This window comes from Lepidochelys kempii, chromosome 1, assembly GCF_965140265.1.
Source record: "Lepidochelys kempii isolate rLepKem1 chromosome 1, rLepKem1.hap2, whole genome shotgun sequence".
In the NCBI taxonomy this organism is placed as follows: Eukaryota; Metazoa; Chordata; order Testudines; family Cheloniidae; genus Lepidochelys; species Lepidochelys kempii.
Window position 1 is genome coordinate 1,294,095 of NC_133256.1, and position 18,199 is coordinate 1,312,293.

The 18,199-nt window shown below is 47.1% G+C and overlaps 1 protein-coding gene and 1 pseudogene across 1 annotated transcript; both read left to right on the forward strand.

The window, feature by feature from the left end:
- Positions 1 to 6,644: 6,644 nt before the first annotated feature.
- LOC140913852 (olfactory receptor 52R1-like) lies at positions 6,645 to 7,562 on the forward strand (annotated as a pseudogene).
- A 9,424-nt stretch (positions 7,563 to 16,986) lies between these two features.
- On the forward strand, positions 16,987 to 17,934 carry LOC140913953 (olfactory receptor 52R1-like). The gene has a single exon (XM_073350769.1). The coding sequence runs from the start codon at positions 16,987 to 16,989 to the stop codon at positions 17,932 to 17,934; it is 948 nt and encodes a 315-aa protein (XP_073206870.1).
- The last annotated feature ends 265 nt before the right edge of the window (positions 17,935 to 18,199 follow it).

Genomic DNA, 18,199 nt, shown 5'->3' on the forward strand with positions numbered 1-18,199 from the left:
CAATGAACCCACCTGTGTTCCTGAGCAGATTTCCCTTTTACACTTCAAACAACACACAGTTTCAGGTCGAAAAAGATAAACAAATTTATTTGCTACAGAAAGATAGATTTTAAGTGATTATAAGTAATATTGCACGGCTCAAAGTTGGTTACATAAGAAATAAACAAAATCACCTTCTAAGTTCTCTACACTAGACAGGATTTCAATCAAGCAGTGTCTCATCCCGATGAGAGAAGCAGTCAACCAATCTTGCATACCCAGGCTAAGAATCCCCTTCAGCCTGGGACCACATCCCCAGTTCAGTCCTTGTTGCTAAGTTTTTTTGCAGGTGTTGGGTTGTGGGGGAGTGAGGCCAAGTGATGATGTCGCTTCCACCTTTTACAGTTTCTGTCTTATGGAGTGAATTTCATTTTCCCAAAGCAAATGTTCCCAGCACAGTTAGTGGAAAAATACAGGCACAGGATGGAGCCCAGTGTCACATGAGCTGGCCTCATGTCCTTGCATGCTTCAGTGATTCATAGCAAGGACCATTACCCGCATCCTAGTGAGAACATTCACAGGAAAGTCCATCAGGTGGGGATAAGCTTCTTCCAAGGCCTATTGTGTTTCTTAATGGGCCATAATTTGAATGGTTTGTACGGGGAGACTTTGGAAAACCAGTAAAGTGCCTGAAACCACCATGGCTTATTGCTAAATGTAGCCAAGTCAGCAGGCTGTAAATTGGCCATTCAGCAGTCAAGGTTGAGCCAAGGCGGGTGGGGGTGGGGGGAACCACAGAGAGGGCAGCTTGATCCCGCATCCTTTCTGATAAGAATTGTGTTGACGTTGCTGATACATGCATTTTAGAAGAGCAGGATGTGCTCCAGGAATGTCTATTGGGGTCTCAAGGCTGCAAACTCAGGAAAAACCCACACCTGGTTAATCAATAATCAAAAGAAACCCTCTTGCTTGCCCATTGGAACTGCTTGCTTAACAAGTTTTCTTTAAGGGACATGTCATTCTATTACTAATGTATAAATAAGTGGGGGGGGAGGTTGAGGTGGTGGGACTCTTCGGGACTGGTCTCTTCCTCTGGATGCATCTTGTGTTCCCCACGGGCGGACGGGCTGCCGCTGTGCCACTCGAAAGCCACACTCAGCTTTGGTAATGATCAAGGATTGGGGGTGTTTTATTAACCTGTTGCGGACGTGTGTATAAGTGCTTGAGACTAAGTAAAGTTTAGCTTTAAGTGAAAGCACTCGTGTGTTGTCCTGTTTGTGGCAGCCATCTATCGGTGGGACGGCCTTGCCTCCCCTGATTTATTTCTTGACACCACCTCGAACAGAGTAAAAGTTACCAAGAGCTTTGGGTTGAAAGAACTCTGGGTTACAGGTTTATCCACAATGTGATGGGTAGACTGGATGTAAACTACATTGTGGCTGATACCAAGGAGCAAAGAAGTTTGAAATACTGGTACGTATTGGTACAGAATGTTATATATCACCCCTTAATTTACTGCAGAAGTGTTAGTCACTGACTGAGGCAGAAGCAGTGTGCCCGAGGCCCTCTTCAGATTTTGACCATTCAACTCCCAAGTGTTGTAAACGTTGTAGTTTTACCCACAGGTGCTCTTGAAAAGTTCTGTGTAGTTTTACCACTTTGTAGATCAGCCCAGTGATCTCAAAACTCAGCCTTCTCTGGGTCACTAGAAAACCTCTCCTTTTATCTCTTCAGCATTGTTAACCTTTGTACTTTTCCAACAGGCAACTCAATAGAGATATTCATCAATGCCACGAGGAGGTGTGCCTCAGTTTCTCCTTCCACGCAGGAGATCAGGTTTAATTATGTTTTCCCTACTCTGACAAGCCTTGAGCCTGTTTACAGGTGTTAGCTGAGAAGGAGTGTCCTCAGACGTTATCACTGGTTTCCGATATATTGTTATTGTACCACATCTTTTGTTTGGACAGTTTGTTTTTTTCAAGACTCACTGTGTCTTTCAACTCCTCCCTGAACCTTACCATGTGTTTAGTTACTGTTCCCTCCCCACCCTTAGTGTCCCCTTCAGTAAGGAGCTCAGGCTAAGGTTATCTTTGGGGTCTTGAAAAGCCAGGGTCTGGTGAGGTAAGGATGTAAGAGGACTTTGTATGTTAGCTAGCCCTCTGTGGAGCTTCTTCTCAACCCCAGAGTTATGCCCATGAAAAAAATCCGCCCCTCACGTGTACTGTTCCTGTGATCCCAACTTCAAGCACTAGGTCCTTTCCCATCTCCCTATCCTCGAAGGTTCTGTTCTCTACTCTCTGGGGGAAGAGGAGTGTCCTTTCTCAGCAGCCCTTTCATAGCTCTTTCTGTGTCTTACCAGCCCAGGGAATTTCCTCCTACCCTCTGTCTGATGGGTCATTAGCATTTTCACAGACAACCACTTCTTTAGTAGGATCTGCATCCTTTTTGAAAAAGACAGAGTTCGTTTCCACAAGAACATCAGGAACAAAGGGCTGAAAAATGAGGGCCTCAAATGGAGAGCCCTCCGTCACCCCTCTGTCTGTCCGTGACCGGTGAGTCGTGTGACTGCTCCCTTCTGTGAGGTCAGCGACACAGATCCCTCTCACAGCCTGAGTGCCTGGGTGCCCAGATGTTCGATCAGCTGCTCTGTCCTGGGCACCCTCCCCCAAGTGACCAGTGAGGAGACGTTCTTCTACTGAAGGGGTGGGCAAACCTTTTGGCCTGAGGGCCACATCGGGGTTGTCAAACGCTATGGAGGGTCGGGTAGGAAATTCTGTGCCTCCCCAAACAGCCTGGCCCCTGTCCCCTGTCCACTCCCCTTCCCACTTCCCACCCCCTGACTGTCCCCTTCAGAACTCCTGTCATAAATATAAAGGGAAGGGTAAACCCCTTTGAAATCCCTCCTGGCCAGGGGAAAGCTCCTCTCACCTGTAAAGGGTTAAGAAGCTAAAGGTAACCTCGCTGGCACCTGACCAAAATGACCAATGAGGAGACAAGATACTTTCAAAAGCTGGGAGGAGGGAGAGAAACAAAGGGTTTGTGTGTCTGTCTGTAGTCGTCTTGGCCGGGGACAGAACAGGAATGGAGTCTTAGAACTTTTAGTAAGTAATCTAGCTAGGTATGTGTTAGATTATGATTTCTTTAAATGGCTGAGAAAAGAATTGTGCTGAATAGAATAACTATTTCTGTCTGTGTATCTTTTTTGTAACTTAAGGTTTTGCCTAGAGGGGTTCTCTATGTTTTTTAATCTAATTACCCTGTAAGATATCTACCATCCTGATTTTACAGGGGGGATTTCTTTATTTCTATTTACTTCTATTTTTTATTAAAAGTCTTCTTGTAAAACACTGAATGCTTTTTCATTGTTCTCAGATCCAAGGGTTTGGGTTTGTGGTCACCTATGCAAATTGGTGAGGCTTTTTATCCAACATTTCCCAGGAAAGGGGGGGTGCAAGTGTTGGGAGGATTGTTCATTGTTCTTAAGATCCAAGGGTCTGGGTCTGTAGTCACCTAGGCAAATTGGTGAGGCTTTTTACCAAACCTTGTCCAGGAAGTGGGGTGCAAGGTTTTGGGAAGTATTTTGGGGGGAAGGACGCGTCCAAACAGCTCTTCCCCAGTAACCAGTATTAGTTTGGTGGTGGTAGCGGCCATTCCAAGGATAACGGGTGTAATATTTTGTACCTTGGGGAAGTTTTGACCTAAGCTGGTAAAGATAAGCTTAGGAGGTTTTTCATGCAGGTCCCCACATCTGTACCCTAGAGTTCAGAGTGGGGGAGGAACCTTGACAACTCCTGACCTATTCAACCCCCCCTGCTCCTTGTCTCCTGCCCGCCCCCTACCGGGACCCCCCCACGCCAAACTGCCCCCCAGGACCTCACCCCCATCCAACTCTCCTGCTTCCTATCCCCTGACTGCCCTGACCACTATCCATACCCCCGCCCCCTGACTGCCCCCCTCAGAACTCCTGACCCTTCCAACCCCCCACTCCTTGTCCCCTGACTGCCCCCTCCCAAGACCCCCTGTCTCAAACCACCCCCTCCCAGGACCCCACTCCCTATCCAAACCCCCTGCTCCCTGTCCCATGACTGGCCTGATGCCTATCCACACCCCTGCCCCCTGACAGGTTCTCCAGAACACCAGAAATTTCTGCCCCTATATCTTGCCTCCCAAGGTGTTCCCTCCACTAGTGCTGACAGCTTCGATATGCTTCATGCCTGGTTGTGCAGAGGCTAACTTTACAGTGGGAGAAGTGAGAGGTGCCTGAGGGGGTTCTGGGCTCAGGGTTGCAGCATTTGCATGGACCAGCTGCTCCCTCCTTTCTCCCAGCACAGGGCATATATTCCTCAGGTGATCAGAGGAATTACAATGGTAGACCCTTCTGGACTCTTCTTTCTTTACAGGAGATTTGGGTCAGGGATTGTAGGAGTGAGGTAAATTAGAACCCTGCCTCTCATCGAGTTTAAACCCCTCTGTCTGTGGTTTCTTCACCACAGCTGCTTGTGTCTGCTCAAAATCATCAGCTAGAAAAGAGATCTCATCCACGGTTTTTGTCATTTTGTCCCTCAGACACTGTTTTACACCATCTTTGCACATGTTTAACAAATGCTCCTGAGCAACAAAGTCGAACATTCCTTCAAAGCTTGTAATACCTTTGCCCCTTTCCCACTTCCCCATCAAATCGTTCATTTTGTTTACATGTCCCAGCCTGCTCGTACCAGCCCCCTCCTGGTGGAGTGGGAGGGATCTGGTGCAGCTTTTCCAGCAAGTCCAATGTGTGTCTCTGCTGTCCCTCTTTCTCCTCAATAATTTGTTCTTTTGGTTCCACAGATCACAGCCTCCTCTCTGGCATCCTCTGCCTGCTTCAGCGCCACAATTCACCTATGTCTGCGAGCTCAGCACCTCCACGTTTTCCACTGTTTCACTGTTTTCACTCATCTTGTTGCTTTTCTGTCCCTACTTCCCTTTCCTGAAATAAACAAGCGGAAACCTTGTTTCCTGGTAACCTCTTTGACTCTGCTTCAGAGCAACCTGGTAACCTCTTTGACTCTGCTTCAGACACCACCCGTAACGTCTCACTAAAACTCTCCACACTAGTGGGTGAAGTGCAAATCTCACCCAGCAGAGCAAGCTGCTCATTTTACCCTGCTAACAGCACCACTGCGATGTACTTCCCCAGGTGCAACCTGGAAGTGGGCTACTCCTGAGCCTTTTCGCATACCAGTCTGGGCCCCCTCTCACACTGTGAGAAGCTGAAAACCCCTCCAGGTCCTGCATTCCCACAAACATTCCCAGGCAGGGACAGACCTAGGTGTGTTACATGAATGCTGTTGCCAACCACCCATGAACCAACAGTAGAAAGGTTCCAGCCAATTCTCCCCAGAGCTGTGTCATCTTGCCCTGATGAGAAGTCAGACCAGGGTAAGTTTATTACCCAGTCTGCCCCTCCCTCAAAGTGTCAAAGTGGAACGAATAATGCACCAGCCCCTGTTCCTGAGAAGATTTCCCTTTATACTTCAAACAACGCTCTGGTTTAGTAAAAAAAAACAACAAAAAAACAGATTAATTAAGTACAAAAAGATAGATGTTAAGTGATTGAAAATAATAACTTTGAAATAATAAGATCAAAGTAGATTATCTAAGAAATAAAGCAAAATCACAATCTGAGGTCTGTACGCTAGACAGTCTATATACACTCAGTGGCAGTCTTTTTGTGCTGCCGAAGCTTTGGGCGCCCACGTGATCACTGGCCGGGCAGTGGCATTCCTCGCTGTGCCCACTTCAGAATTTGCTGCTCTTTGTGTCTAGTAATGTATCCCCAGCAAGAAAGCTTCCAAAAGTAAAACACCACTGATGAGGGCAGCTGTGGGTTCAATATAACCTCGCTCCTGATCTTGTGCTGCCCCGTGATATGGAGCAGCTGCTGGAGACCAGGAGCATTGAAAATGTCAGCCCACAGTTCCTCAGCCCCTGCATTTTGCTTCCATCCCCTGGAGCTGGGGTCCCCATTGTTATATAGATCTGCATCTTTGTAATAAGCCTGCTGCTGCAACATCCCCACAAAGCCTGAGGAAGGGAAGAAGGCAGCCGCTGCTACTCTGTGAACACCCACATCTTTCGAGGAGCCTCCAGCCCTGTCTATGAAGCTGCCACCTGCCCAGCAATCCCTCCCGACAGGTTCATACTGAGCTGGATGCAGTTTGCAGCTGCAGATTGCTAGAGAGTAATGGCCAGGGTCTTCCTTTTACCTGTATTAATAACCAGACTAATGAGCACTGCTTCTTGCTGCACTGTTTAAGAAAGAAGAAAGGAAACAAACAAAGAGTCTACAACACCCCATCACGCTTCAGTCTTCTCATACTCATGCCACACGGAAAGCCAGAACAGGAAAGGGAATTGAATCTCAAAGGAGAAAAAGCAAACCAAAAAACTTCAAGCTGTCTCTGGAGAGACAGACCGTGCTGCCACAACCCCTGACTCCAGTGATTCCGTGTACGTTGCTGTCCTGGGGCAGAAGCTGGTATTTGGAACAGAGGAACTGGATCCAATATTCAGTAACTCACTTGCACCCCTCTTTCCCAGGAATTGAATCAGCCCTCCTGGGATCTTTGCTGCTTGTTTGGAGGGTCAAAGTTCTCCCACCTCAGGCAGGAGAAGAACAGCAGCTCATGTCATGTCCCACCCGCTCCCTCCCTGCTGCCTTCCTCCTGGTCAGCATCCTTGGGCTGCAGGAGGCCCAGTTCTGGATCACCTTCCCTTTCTGCATCATGTATGTCATTGCTGTGCTGGGAAATGTCATTGTTTTCTGCATTATAAAGACTGAGTCGAGCCTGCAAGAGCTGATGCACCTCTTCCTGGCCATGCTGGCCATCACCGACCTGGTTCTATCCACGTCCACCCTGCCCAAAAAGCTGAGCATCTTCTGGCTGGGCTCCAGGGAGATTGCGTTCTACGCCTGCCTCACCCAGATGTTCTTTGTCCACTCCATCTCGTCGGTGGACTCGGGCATGCTCTTGGCCCTGGCCTTGGATCACTACATGTCCATCTGCTGCCCCCTATGGCACTCCAGCATCCTGTCCGTCCCAGCCATAGTGACAAGGGGAAGCCTGGTGCTGGCACGTGGGGTCCTTCTGGTGAGCCCCTTCTCCCTCCTTGTCCGCAGGCTGCCCTTCTTCCAGCGCTGCCTCATCTCCCACTCATACTGTGAGCACATGGCCGTGGTGAAGCTGATGTGGGGATGCTACAGTCAGTGCCATTTATGGCCTGTTTGTGGCTTTTATGCTGGTGAGATTTGATGTGCTTATCTTCTCTGTGTCCTGTGCTATGATCCTCCAGGCTGTGTGAGGCTGCTGCCGTCTCAAGGCCTTCAGCACCTGCACATCTCTCTTGTGTGTCGTCCTGGCGTACTACAGCCCTGGCCTCTTCATCTTCCTCACCCAACCCTTTGGCCTCAATGTTCCCCACCATGTCCACATCCTGGTGGCCAATCTCTGTTGGCCCCCATGCTAAACTCTGTTGTGTATGGGGTGAAAAACAAACAGATCCGGGAGAGGGTGCTCCGTATCTTCCAGCAGAAAGGAATCTGAGCAGTGTGTGCCGATTCAAGCTGGAGGAGAAGCCAGGAGTTCCAGGAGGTGGCCCCTGGACACGCCAAAGGGCTCTGAACAAACCCCAAAGATTCCTCCAGGGTGCTGTGGACAAAGTCATGCACGTTGGAAAACATCATTCCAAATAAGCCAAATATGCGTATAAAATGATGGGGTCTAAATGAGTTTTTATCACTCAGGAAAGCGATCTTCGAGTAATTGTCGATAGTTCTCTGAAAACATCCATTCAATTGGCAGGAACAGTCAAAAAAGGGAACAGAATGTTGGTAATGATTAAGAAAGGGATAGATAATAAGATGGAGAATATCATAAAATCATGACTCGTGTGCAGAAAGTATATACAGAAGTGTTATTTAAGCCTTCTCATAACACAAGAACAAGGGGACACCAAATGAAATGAATAGGGAGCAGGTTTAAAACAAAAAAAAAAGGGAGCTTTCCTACACACAATGCACAGTCAACCTGTGGAACACCTTGCCAGAGGATGTTGGGAAGGTCACAATTATAACAGGATTAAAAAAAAAAAGGACTAGATAAAATCATAGAGGATAGGCCCATCAATGGCTATTAACCAGGATAGGCAGGGATGGTGTCCCTTCCCTCTGTTTGCCAGAAGCTAGGAATGGTCGACAGGGTTTGGATTCCCTCTGGAATACTTGGCATTGGTCACTGTCGGAAGACAGGATACGGGGCTACATGGAGCTATGGTCTGGCCCAGTATGGCCGTTCTTATGATGTAAGCAGTGTCAGGATGAGCTCCACCCTGACATCTGGTGGTGAGGTGTGGCAAGTTGTGGAAAAGAACTTCAGGGGCCGATCTCATTTGCATAGGCACACCCACCACACCTAGAATGAGAACATAGCTGCCCAAATGGTCACTTTGGCTGCTGTGGGATCCCCAGTGTCTCTGTTATTGGGGCAGGAAGAATAAATTGTTATTACCCTGATTATGGGAACTGTGCTTGGAACTGTACGTGGCCTTTTGTTATGATGGAGGGATTCACCATCAACTAAGTAGAACTCGCTAGGCAAGGGCCATGGGTTCCAAAACTGTGTGAATAGAAAGAGTCTGGGGACAAGTATTAATACTTGGTGGCATGGGCCCCTTGGTGAGGGCCTTACATGCTAATTGCACTTTCTCCTCTCTCCACTGTGGAATATCAGATCTAATTTTGATTTCATTAGAAGTCTAGTTATAGGCTGCTGAGCTCACTTTGGGCTGACAGTGCACCAGCACTGGGGCTCCCCTACTATAAGCTGAATTCACCTAAGAGCTGAAATAACTGAGTGTTGTGTTAAGTAGTGGGGGAGCCTGAAAATATATTGTGGAATAGTTTGACACGGAGCAGTGTGTGGATGGCAGGAGCTGCTTGTGGGCTGTGGAGCGGAGCGAAGGAGTTCGTGGGGCGGCTGGTGGAGCAGAGTGCAGCTGAGCGAAGGAGTTTGTGGGGCGGCTGGCGGAGCGGAGCGCCGCTATGGAGCTATGGGGCGGTCAGCTTCAGATCACGTAAGGTGCCTCTTACCCCCGTCCCATTTCCACCCAGGTTGGGAGGTAAAGCTCCGCAGATAAACTTTCGAACTCTGGGGCTGCCCTGACCAGGGACAGAGACTTTTGGGGCATTGGACTTTTGGGACTTTGGGTGATTTGGGGTTGCTGGACTCAAGAACCAAAGGGAAAAGGGCATGCCCCAATTTGCCTGGGGTGGGTTTTTTTTTTCTCCTGGGTTGTGTTATGAATCCTGTTGGTGGTGTTTCCCCAACATAATGCCACATTGTTTCTCTCTGTTATTAAAAGGCTTTAGCTACACTCAGACTATGTGCTTGCGAGAGGGGAAGTATTGCCTCTTGGAGGCGCCCAGCGGGGGGTGGTATATATTTGTCCCAGGTCACTGGGTGGGGGCTCGAGCCGGTTTGCATTGTGTTATTGGAATGGATCCCCTAGATATTGAACCCGGCCCTTGTTGCTGCCAACTCTGACGGGCAGAAGGGTTACATGATCTTGTGTTCACTGAGGCAGGGAATGGTGGGCAGGTATTGTATCGTGTGTATTCGGGATCTCTTGTGCTGTCTAAAGTAAAGGAAATGTTTTAGAAACCCCATTTGCAAGGCCTGGGTCTGTTGCTTTAACAATCCTGTGCCCGGAAAGAGAGAATCTAGAAACAGAGTGCGCCCAATGGGGAGCTATGGCAAGGGCGTGCTGAAGCAATGGGAGAGTCTGGGAGAGCTGAACCACGTTAGGGTGAAGAGAACAGCTTGTGGACCTCTTCACACAGGTTTGGGATCACCCACCCCACTCTCCTTCCACTCACAGTCCCCTAGCATCAAGGAAGCAGCTCCAGGTTTGCTGTCACAGACCTGCGCAAGCTCCCGTGGCTGGATGCCCACCAGATGGGGGCCTCTCGCTCTGAGTTTCTAGTTCTGGGTCTCTAGGCCCAGTCTCAGGGTGCAGCTTCCATTCTAGCGCCTCCTTCTGGGAGCGGGGAGCTGCACACCAAGCGCCAAGGCCCTGAGGCTAGTTTCCTTTGCTCTGTACCTCGGAATGCTTTTCTCCTACGGTACAGAGGAGAATGCAGTCTTTTTCAGGACATGGATGTCTGTCTTATATAAAAATACAAATTAGGATTCAGAGAGCTCCAGTTCTATAGGTACATTGCTGTGACACTCTCTACCCCCAAAGCAAAACCCTGGCACCCCACTTTCACCACTGTTATATAGTTCCAACAAATCTTGTACAAAATATGTCATGTGAGGTATCTATGGAAACACCGTGGTTTGCTGCATGTGATTATCCTATCTGTGTGTCTGTATCATTTTTGCCTCTGAAGTAACAAATGTTGATGAGCTACCTGTATTTCAAATGTGTTTGCTCCTGTGGTAACTCCCACAAAGTAGTTTAAATCCAGTCTAGCCAGCACATTGTGAATGGATATTTGACTGGGTGGCTCATCGATGAACACAATGGGCCATGGTAGAAGCTTTTCCCCACCTGTAGCCGAAATATGGGTAAAGGCCCCTGCTGTGACTCATCAAAGCATGGAAGGGCATGTGGCCAGCTCATGTGACACGGGACTCCACCTTGTGCCTGTACTTTTCCACTAACTGTGCTGGTATCTCTGTTTGGGACAATGAAGTTCCCTCCACATGGCAGAAGCTAGAAAAGGGGGAAGTGTTATCACCACTTGGTCTCATTCCCCCCACAACTCAACACTTTAGAACACAGCTAGAAGAAAAAAACTTTGACTGGAGAGGTGGTCAGAGGTTGGAAAGGAGAAAGGCAGGGACCTCTTGAAAAGTCCACCAATCAGAACAGATGTGTCCTGAATACAACGAGGCAGGTGATATCGCTGAATACTTCACTAGCTTTGAGACGCTATTTGTGATTCATATGATTCCTGATAACCAGAAGATGCCCACTTTAGTTGCAAAGTTAATTGGTGAAGATCTGGATATAGTCAATAAAATGCTAATTGAGAATCATTTAGATTATTCTAATTTCAAAGAAATGGATTTGAAACAATTTCAGATTACTCCTGAAACATATAGAGTGAAACTGACAAATCCTCAGAGGGGTGCTGGTATGAGTAATGCGGAATATGTGAATAAAATGAAGGATTTGATGGGGAAGTGGGCAAGGAGCAAAGGAGTTACAAGCTTTGAAGGAGTGTTTGATGTTGTTGCTGAGGAACATTTCTTAAATATATGTTAAGATGATGTAACACAGTATCTGTGGGAGAAAAGCATGAAAACTGTGGATGAGATGGCTTCTCTAGGTGATAATTTTGAGCAGACACAAGAATCTATTCTGAATAAAGCACAGACAGAGTGTTTTACACTTGGTGGGAAGCACGTTCCTTTTTACCCCATTCCTCTTTGCTCCACAGAGGGCAAGCAAAAATGCAAAGTCCCCTTACATCCTTACCTCACCCCGGGCATACCAAGACACCAAAGATAAACTTAGACTGAGATCCCTTCTGAACGGGACACTGAGGGAAAAGAAAAAACAGTAAATTAATACATACTGAGGTTCATAGAGCAATTGAACAACCCAATGGATGTTGAACAAACCAAATTGTCCAAGCAAAAGGCATGGTAGAATAAAAATATATGGAAACATCTACCTGGGATAAAAGATTTGGTGATGATGTTAAATCTGATGATGCAAAGTTTGATACTAATAGTAAACCTAACAACAAAGAATTTGGCAGTGATGGTAAATCTGATGAAAAGTTGTAAAATGCATGATTTTTGGGAAAAGCTATTTGCCGTGCTATGAGTAGTAAACAAGAAGACCTATAGTGCTTCTCAGGGGATAGTGCTTCTCAGCCAACATCTGTAAAGAGGTTCAAAGCTTCTCTCAGCAGGGAAAGCATAATAAACCTGGTCTGCTGTGTAAAAGGGGAAACTGAGTCACACCACTTCATGGCCTTGTAGAATATCGTTGTTGAGATATCACCAGTTGGAAAAGCACAATGGTAAACAATGCTGCACAGACATTAATAGAGTTTCTCTAGTGACCCTAAGAAGGCACACTTGCTGACTTTTGAGTTCACTAGCCTGATCTACAAAGTGTTGGAGGGACACAGAACTTTGCAAGAACACCTGTGGGTAACACCACAATGCTTGCAACATTTGGGAGTTGTATGGTCAAAACCCAATTAAGGCATTTGGCACACTGACACTGCATTAGTCATTGAGAAACACTCCTGCAGTAAACTAAGGGGCGAGTTCTGATATTATGTGCTCCAAAGCAACACCCTCGCGTCACCATATTTACCATGGTCATATGATTACAATGTGTTTTATATAAAGTTTGTCCTGTAATGTATCAATGGAAAAGTTATCATTTACAGAACATGATTACCCTATTTGTATGCATGTATTCTTTTTTACCTAAAGTTATGAATATTGACTATGTACCTGTATTTCAAATGTGTTTGCTCTTTGGTAACAGCCACAATGTAGTTCACATCCCATCTAGACAGCATATTATGAATGGACCATTCAAGGTAATGGTGCATTAAGAAACATGATAGGCCTTAGAAGAAGATTATCCCCACCTGATGGATGTTCCTGTGAATGTTGAGCCAGGATATGGATAATGGTCCCTGCTATGAATTATCGAAGCATGCAAGGGCACGTGACCAGCTCATGTGACACTGAACTCCGTCTTGTGCCTGAAGATTTTCACTAACTGCGCTGGGGGCTTTTGCTTGGAAAAATGAAGTTCCCTCCACATGGCAGAAGCTGTAATGGGGGAAAGTGACATTGTCACTTGGACTCACTCCCCCCACAACTCAACACCCGGAACCACCTCAGGGATAAGAACTGAACTGGGTATGTTGTCCCAAGCTGAAGGGGTTTCTATCCTGTGTCTGAAAGATGGGTGGGCTGTTTTTCCCATCAGGGTGAGACACTCCTTGATTCAAATCCTGACTTGCAAATAGATCTTAGATTGCAATTTTGGTTATTTCTTAAGTAACCAACTTTGATTTGTTCTCTAAAACTTATAACGACTTAAAATCCATCTTTCTGTACTTAGTACATCTGCTTTCTATTTATTTACCTAAAACAGTGTGTTGTTTGAAGTACAAAGGGAAATCTGCTGAGGAACAGGGGCTGGTGTATTGTCCTCTCCACATTGAGGGAAAGGGGCAGGGCAGTAAACTTACACTGGTCAGTCTTCTGACAAGGGCAAGACAGTACAGCTCTGATGTAACTGTGTAAGTGCAAGACCCGGATGGGCTTGAAGCTTTTCAGAGCCTCACAGTATGAGAGGGGCCCAGGTTGGTATGTCAGAGTGCTCAGTGGTACCTCTGTTCCAGGTTGAACCCTACAGAAGTCTGTCAGGACACCCCATGAACACACCCTATGACAGTATGAGTCCATTTCCCGCTTATCATGCATTCAGTTACTGATGGAGAGACTGCTGTTATGGCAGGAAACTCAGGACTCTTGGGTTCTGTCTTTCATTCTCTGTTTGACTTTGACCAAGTCATGTCTCCCTGTCCTTCAGTTTACCTATGGATATAATAGGGATATGTTCATAGTGACTTTCCTTTGCTACGTATTTAGAAGATCCTTCAATGAAAGGTTCTATGTGGTATGGTAATAGTTAATGTGAGAATTACTGATCTTTGATCACTTAGTGAAAGTCCCATGTGCCTCCAGAAAGTGTTTGTGTCTCCCCTCAGTCATCTTTCTCCAGATCTGTCTGTCTACTATCTATCCATGCCTCCTGGGCACTTAGCATCAGACCCTAAGAGACCTAGGCACTCTCCCTAGCTTCCTTAGTAATCAACTATAATTTCTATATATACACACCTACACAGAGCAGCCAATTCCTCTCTGACTTAGCACAGAGATCAAGAGTTCTCATTTCCCTTTGGGAAGGTCCCTTAATTGCTGTTTACTGTTGAAGCTGGATAACAAGCACATAGCACGGCAATGGAAAGAGAGGGACTGGCTAGAGAGTGTCTGGTCTCCAGCCTGTTTGCATCCAGACACCGCTTCTCCCCTAGGAGCTGGGCGAACCCCACTGGGATTGCACAGAGCTATATTATAAACAGTGCACATCCCTGTGTCAGCTCTCGGCATGGGATACTACTGCAGATGCTGGGGTGACAGAGGGGTGGGACACGGCTGCCTGAGGGGGATTCCCAGCAAAGAGACTTCCGTCCCAGAAATCACAGGTACCCATCTCTTTCGGTTTGACAAACCAAGTGCAACATACGTATGATGCGACAGAGAGTAGGTCTGAATTCATTTCTGCTCCACACAGCCACTAAACATCCGAGGGTCCTTGCCACAGGTGCTGAATTTGCTCTAGTATCATGGGCCAAAATGCCCCTCTTTACTGTGACCCTCGATTATGGGCTCCAGCCCTAAGGTGGCTTAATTTCAGTGGCACAGTGGATCCTTCAGGATGAAAGTTGTTAGTAGACGTCCAATACAAGGCTAGATTCAGAGGTCGCGAGCCGCAGTTTGCTCAGGCCTCTGTTGCAGCCCTGCTGTCATTTTTTAAATGTAGACAAGCCCTCAAGCAGATATTGCAGAAAAACATCCAGTCTGGAGTAAGAACTGAGTAAAACCTCAAGAGCCAGCTGTGTGTTAATGCACAGACACTGTAACCGCCTCCTCTTGAAATTTAGGGCTTTGGCTGTTAATGGGGTAGGGGAGGGGGTGGGGCTCTTACAAGCACCACCAACTATGGCCAACTATGGCCAATCCATTTGTGAATCCCGTTCTGCTAAGCTCTTTGCTCCAATAATGTCTGTGGCAAGGAGTTCCACAGGCCAAATATGTTTTATGTAACAAGTTTTCTTTTATCAATTTTATATGTTCAGCTTTTCAGTGTAATTGAATATTCCCTTGTTTGTGTGTTATGAGACAGAATAAATATAAATGCCTGGACTACTTTCTATATTGATAGATTCCTCGGGTTTATAGTCAGAGGGGACCATTAGATCATCCAGTCTGACCTCCTGTGTAAGACAGGCCATTACATTTCTCCCAGTTACCCCAGTATTGAGCTCCATAACTTGTGTTTGAATAAGACCTGGTCGACACCAGGATTTGATATCATGGAATCAAAAGAGCAACAGAGTTAAAAGGTGCTACAAGGATCAGCTAGTCTAACCTCTGCCTAGATGCAGGATTTGTTGTGTCTAAACCACCCCAGACAGATGACTATCCAGCCTCCTGTTGAAAACCTCTAATGAAGGACTTTCCACAACCTGCCTGGGCGTCTGTTCCATTGTCCTCATGTTCTTACAGTTGGGAAGTTTATCTGAGATTAAATCTAAATCTGCTGTGCTGTAGTTTGAACCCATTGCCTCTTCCCTGCCCCATGTGGCAACAGAGAACAACTTTCCTCCATCTTTTTTATGGCAACCTTTCAAGTATCTCCAGACCGCTCTCAGGTCCCCCCAAAATCCTCCCTTTTCCAAACTGATCATACCCAGTTTCTTCAGCCTTTGCTCGTATGGCTTCCATTCCACCCTGTGGCTCATCTTTGTCACTTGCTCTGGATCCTTTCCAGTTTCTCTACATCCCTCCTATATATTGGAGAACCAAACTGGGCACAATACTCCAGCTGAGGCCTCACCATCACCAAGCGAATGGCTACTCTCCCCTCCCGTGACTGGCATGCTAGGCCTCTGCTAATGCAAATGAAAAGTGCATTTGCTCCTTTTTGCAATCGAAAAAAAAATCACACCCCTCAGAGATATAGCTAGAGCAACCTAACCCTGGTATATACAGCAAGAAGTCTACTGAAGAATTCTTCATCGAAAGAGCTACTACCTCTCAGAGAGGTGGATTAACTACACTGATAGGAGTACCCCCACCGAAGTACCCACAGGGTTCTTGGTGGTGGAAATGGGGTCACTTTTGAAGATAACATCCAACTTCTTATAAAAATGGCAGCTCTGTGGCACAGCAACACAGATACTGTTTGCCTCCCCTGCCTTCTGGTACGCGTGCCTCAGGTCCTTCCCCTTTGCTGTGCACTGCAGGGTGTCCTGATCACAGCTCTTTTCCCACAAGCTGCATGAAATCTGCCCTTAGGTATCGCAGTTCCTAGGGCTGGAGCGCAGATGGGACTGCACAGCCTCCTCTCCCCAAATACGGAGCAGATTCAGGAGCTCCACAGTGGCCCAAGCGTGGAGCTGCCATGGCCACCTGGGAAAGTGTGGTGTGAGCACTCCACACCCAGCAAACGGGAAGATTAATTTTAAAATTCCTGAGCCTTTAAAGGGGGAAGGCTGGAAGCTGTTCACCTCGTTGGAGGGGAGAGGAGTTGAAACTGTTCACCACAGCAGTCAGGATGGGTAATGTTGGATGCCTTGTGGAGCCCATTTCAGCAATAAAATAAACAAAAATTTTCCGTAAAAAGCCTTAAACCTCCTCTCAAAGTGGTTATATTCTGTCACTGAAACTGAGCAGTTCCATTGTTGAAAGTGGCTTTGCAGTGTGTACACCGCCGCTGTTTCTTCATCAAAAACTGCTTTGAGCGAAAAAAAACTTGGTAGTATAGATAAGGTCTAAGGACCAATGATGAATAACCAGTATCCACACTTGTGTTTCCTACTGGTGCCCAGTAAGGTTTCCCACACCACGATGAGTGGGAATTATTGAGGCAGAGAGCACCATAAAATATGGAATTCAGATTAGTAAGGTCATTTGTTCATAGTTCATTTCTCTGAATTATTAAAATATCATTTTTCAGTGTGTGAAGGGCGACCAATCTGCTTCACTCATGAGAACAGCCCCCAGTAGTACATGCAGTGTCTCATTTAACACTGTCTCTCCATCCAGGTAGTTTTACTGCGACCATCACTCTGGGCATCTACAGGAAGTCATGGAAACACGTGGTACAAGCAGGAGAGAACTTCTCTCCTACTCTATGTCAGATTCCAACACAACCGACTGCACCAACCCCTCCACCTTCATCCTGCTGGGCATTCCTGGCCTGGAGGCAGCCCATGTCTGGATCTCCATCCCCTTCTGCACCATGTTCGCCATCGCCGTCTTGGGGAACTTAACCATCCTCTTCATCGTGAAGACGGAGCCGAGCCTCCATGAGCCCATGTACTATTTCCTCTGCATGCTGGCTGTTACCAACCTGATCCTGTGCACGTCCACCCTGCCCAAAATGCTGGCAATCTTCTGGTTCAATTCCAAGGAGATCAATTTCAGTGCCTGCCTCACCCAGATGTACTTCACTCACTGCTTCTCAGTGATGGAGTCTGGAATCTGTGTGGCCATGGCATTGGATCGCTATGTGGCCATCTGTGATCCCCTGAGACATTCCACCATCCTGACAAACCCTATGGTGGCCAAGATGGGCCTGGCCGTGGTTCTGCGCAGCAGCATAGTCGTACTGCCCTTTCCCTTCCTGGTAAGACAGTGGCCGTATTGCACAACCAACATCATCCCCCAGCCGTACTGTTTGCACATAGCCTTGGCGAAGCTGGCCTGTGCCGACACCCATGTCAGTACTTTCTACGGACTCTTTGTGACATTCTGTGTGATGGGTCTGGATGGGATTTTTATCGCTGTGTCCTATACCCAGATCCTCAGGGCCATATTCAGCCTCCCCACAAAGGACGCCCGGCTCAAGACATTTGAAACCTGCGTCTCCCACCTCTGTGTCATTTTAGCCTTTTACATCCCACGTTTTTTCATCTCCCTCATGTACAGATTTGCCCAGAATGTGCCCCTTCATTTCCACATTCTCATTGCCAACGTGTACCTCCTGGTGCCCCCCATGCTAAACCCCATCATCTACGGGGTGAGGACCAAAAAGATCCGGGTAAGACTGCTCCGGCTCCTTACTCATAAAGGGGCCTAAAGTGTCCTTCATGTGCTCTGAATCTGAGAATGAGCTCCATGCAGAGTTGTCTGGTGACATGGTGCTGGGCCCCCTTCCCTGAATCACTTACTGGACAGTCAAATTGACATTAAATCCTTTCTTGGACTTACTGTGCTGTGTCAGTGTGACAAACTGAGGAATCGGTTTGTGTATAGCTCATAGGATTGCCACCATTCTAATTGTTTTTAACTTGACCTCTGAGGCCCCGCATCCTGCCCAGTCTATTCCCCAAAGCCCTGCCCCC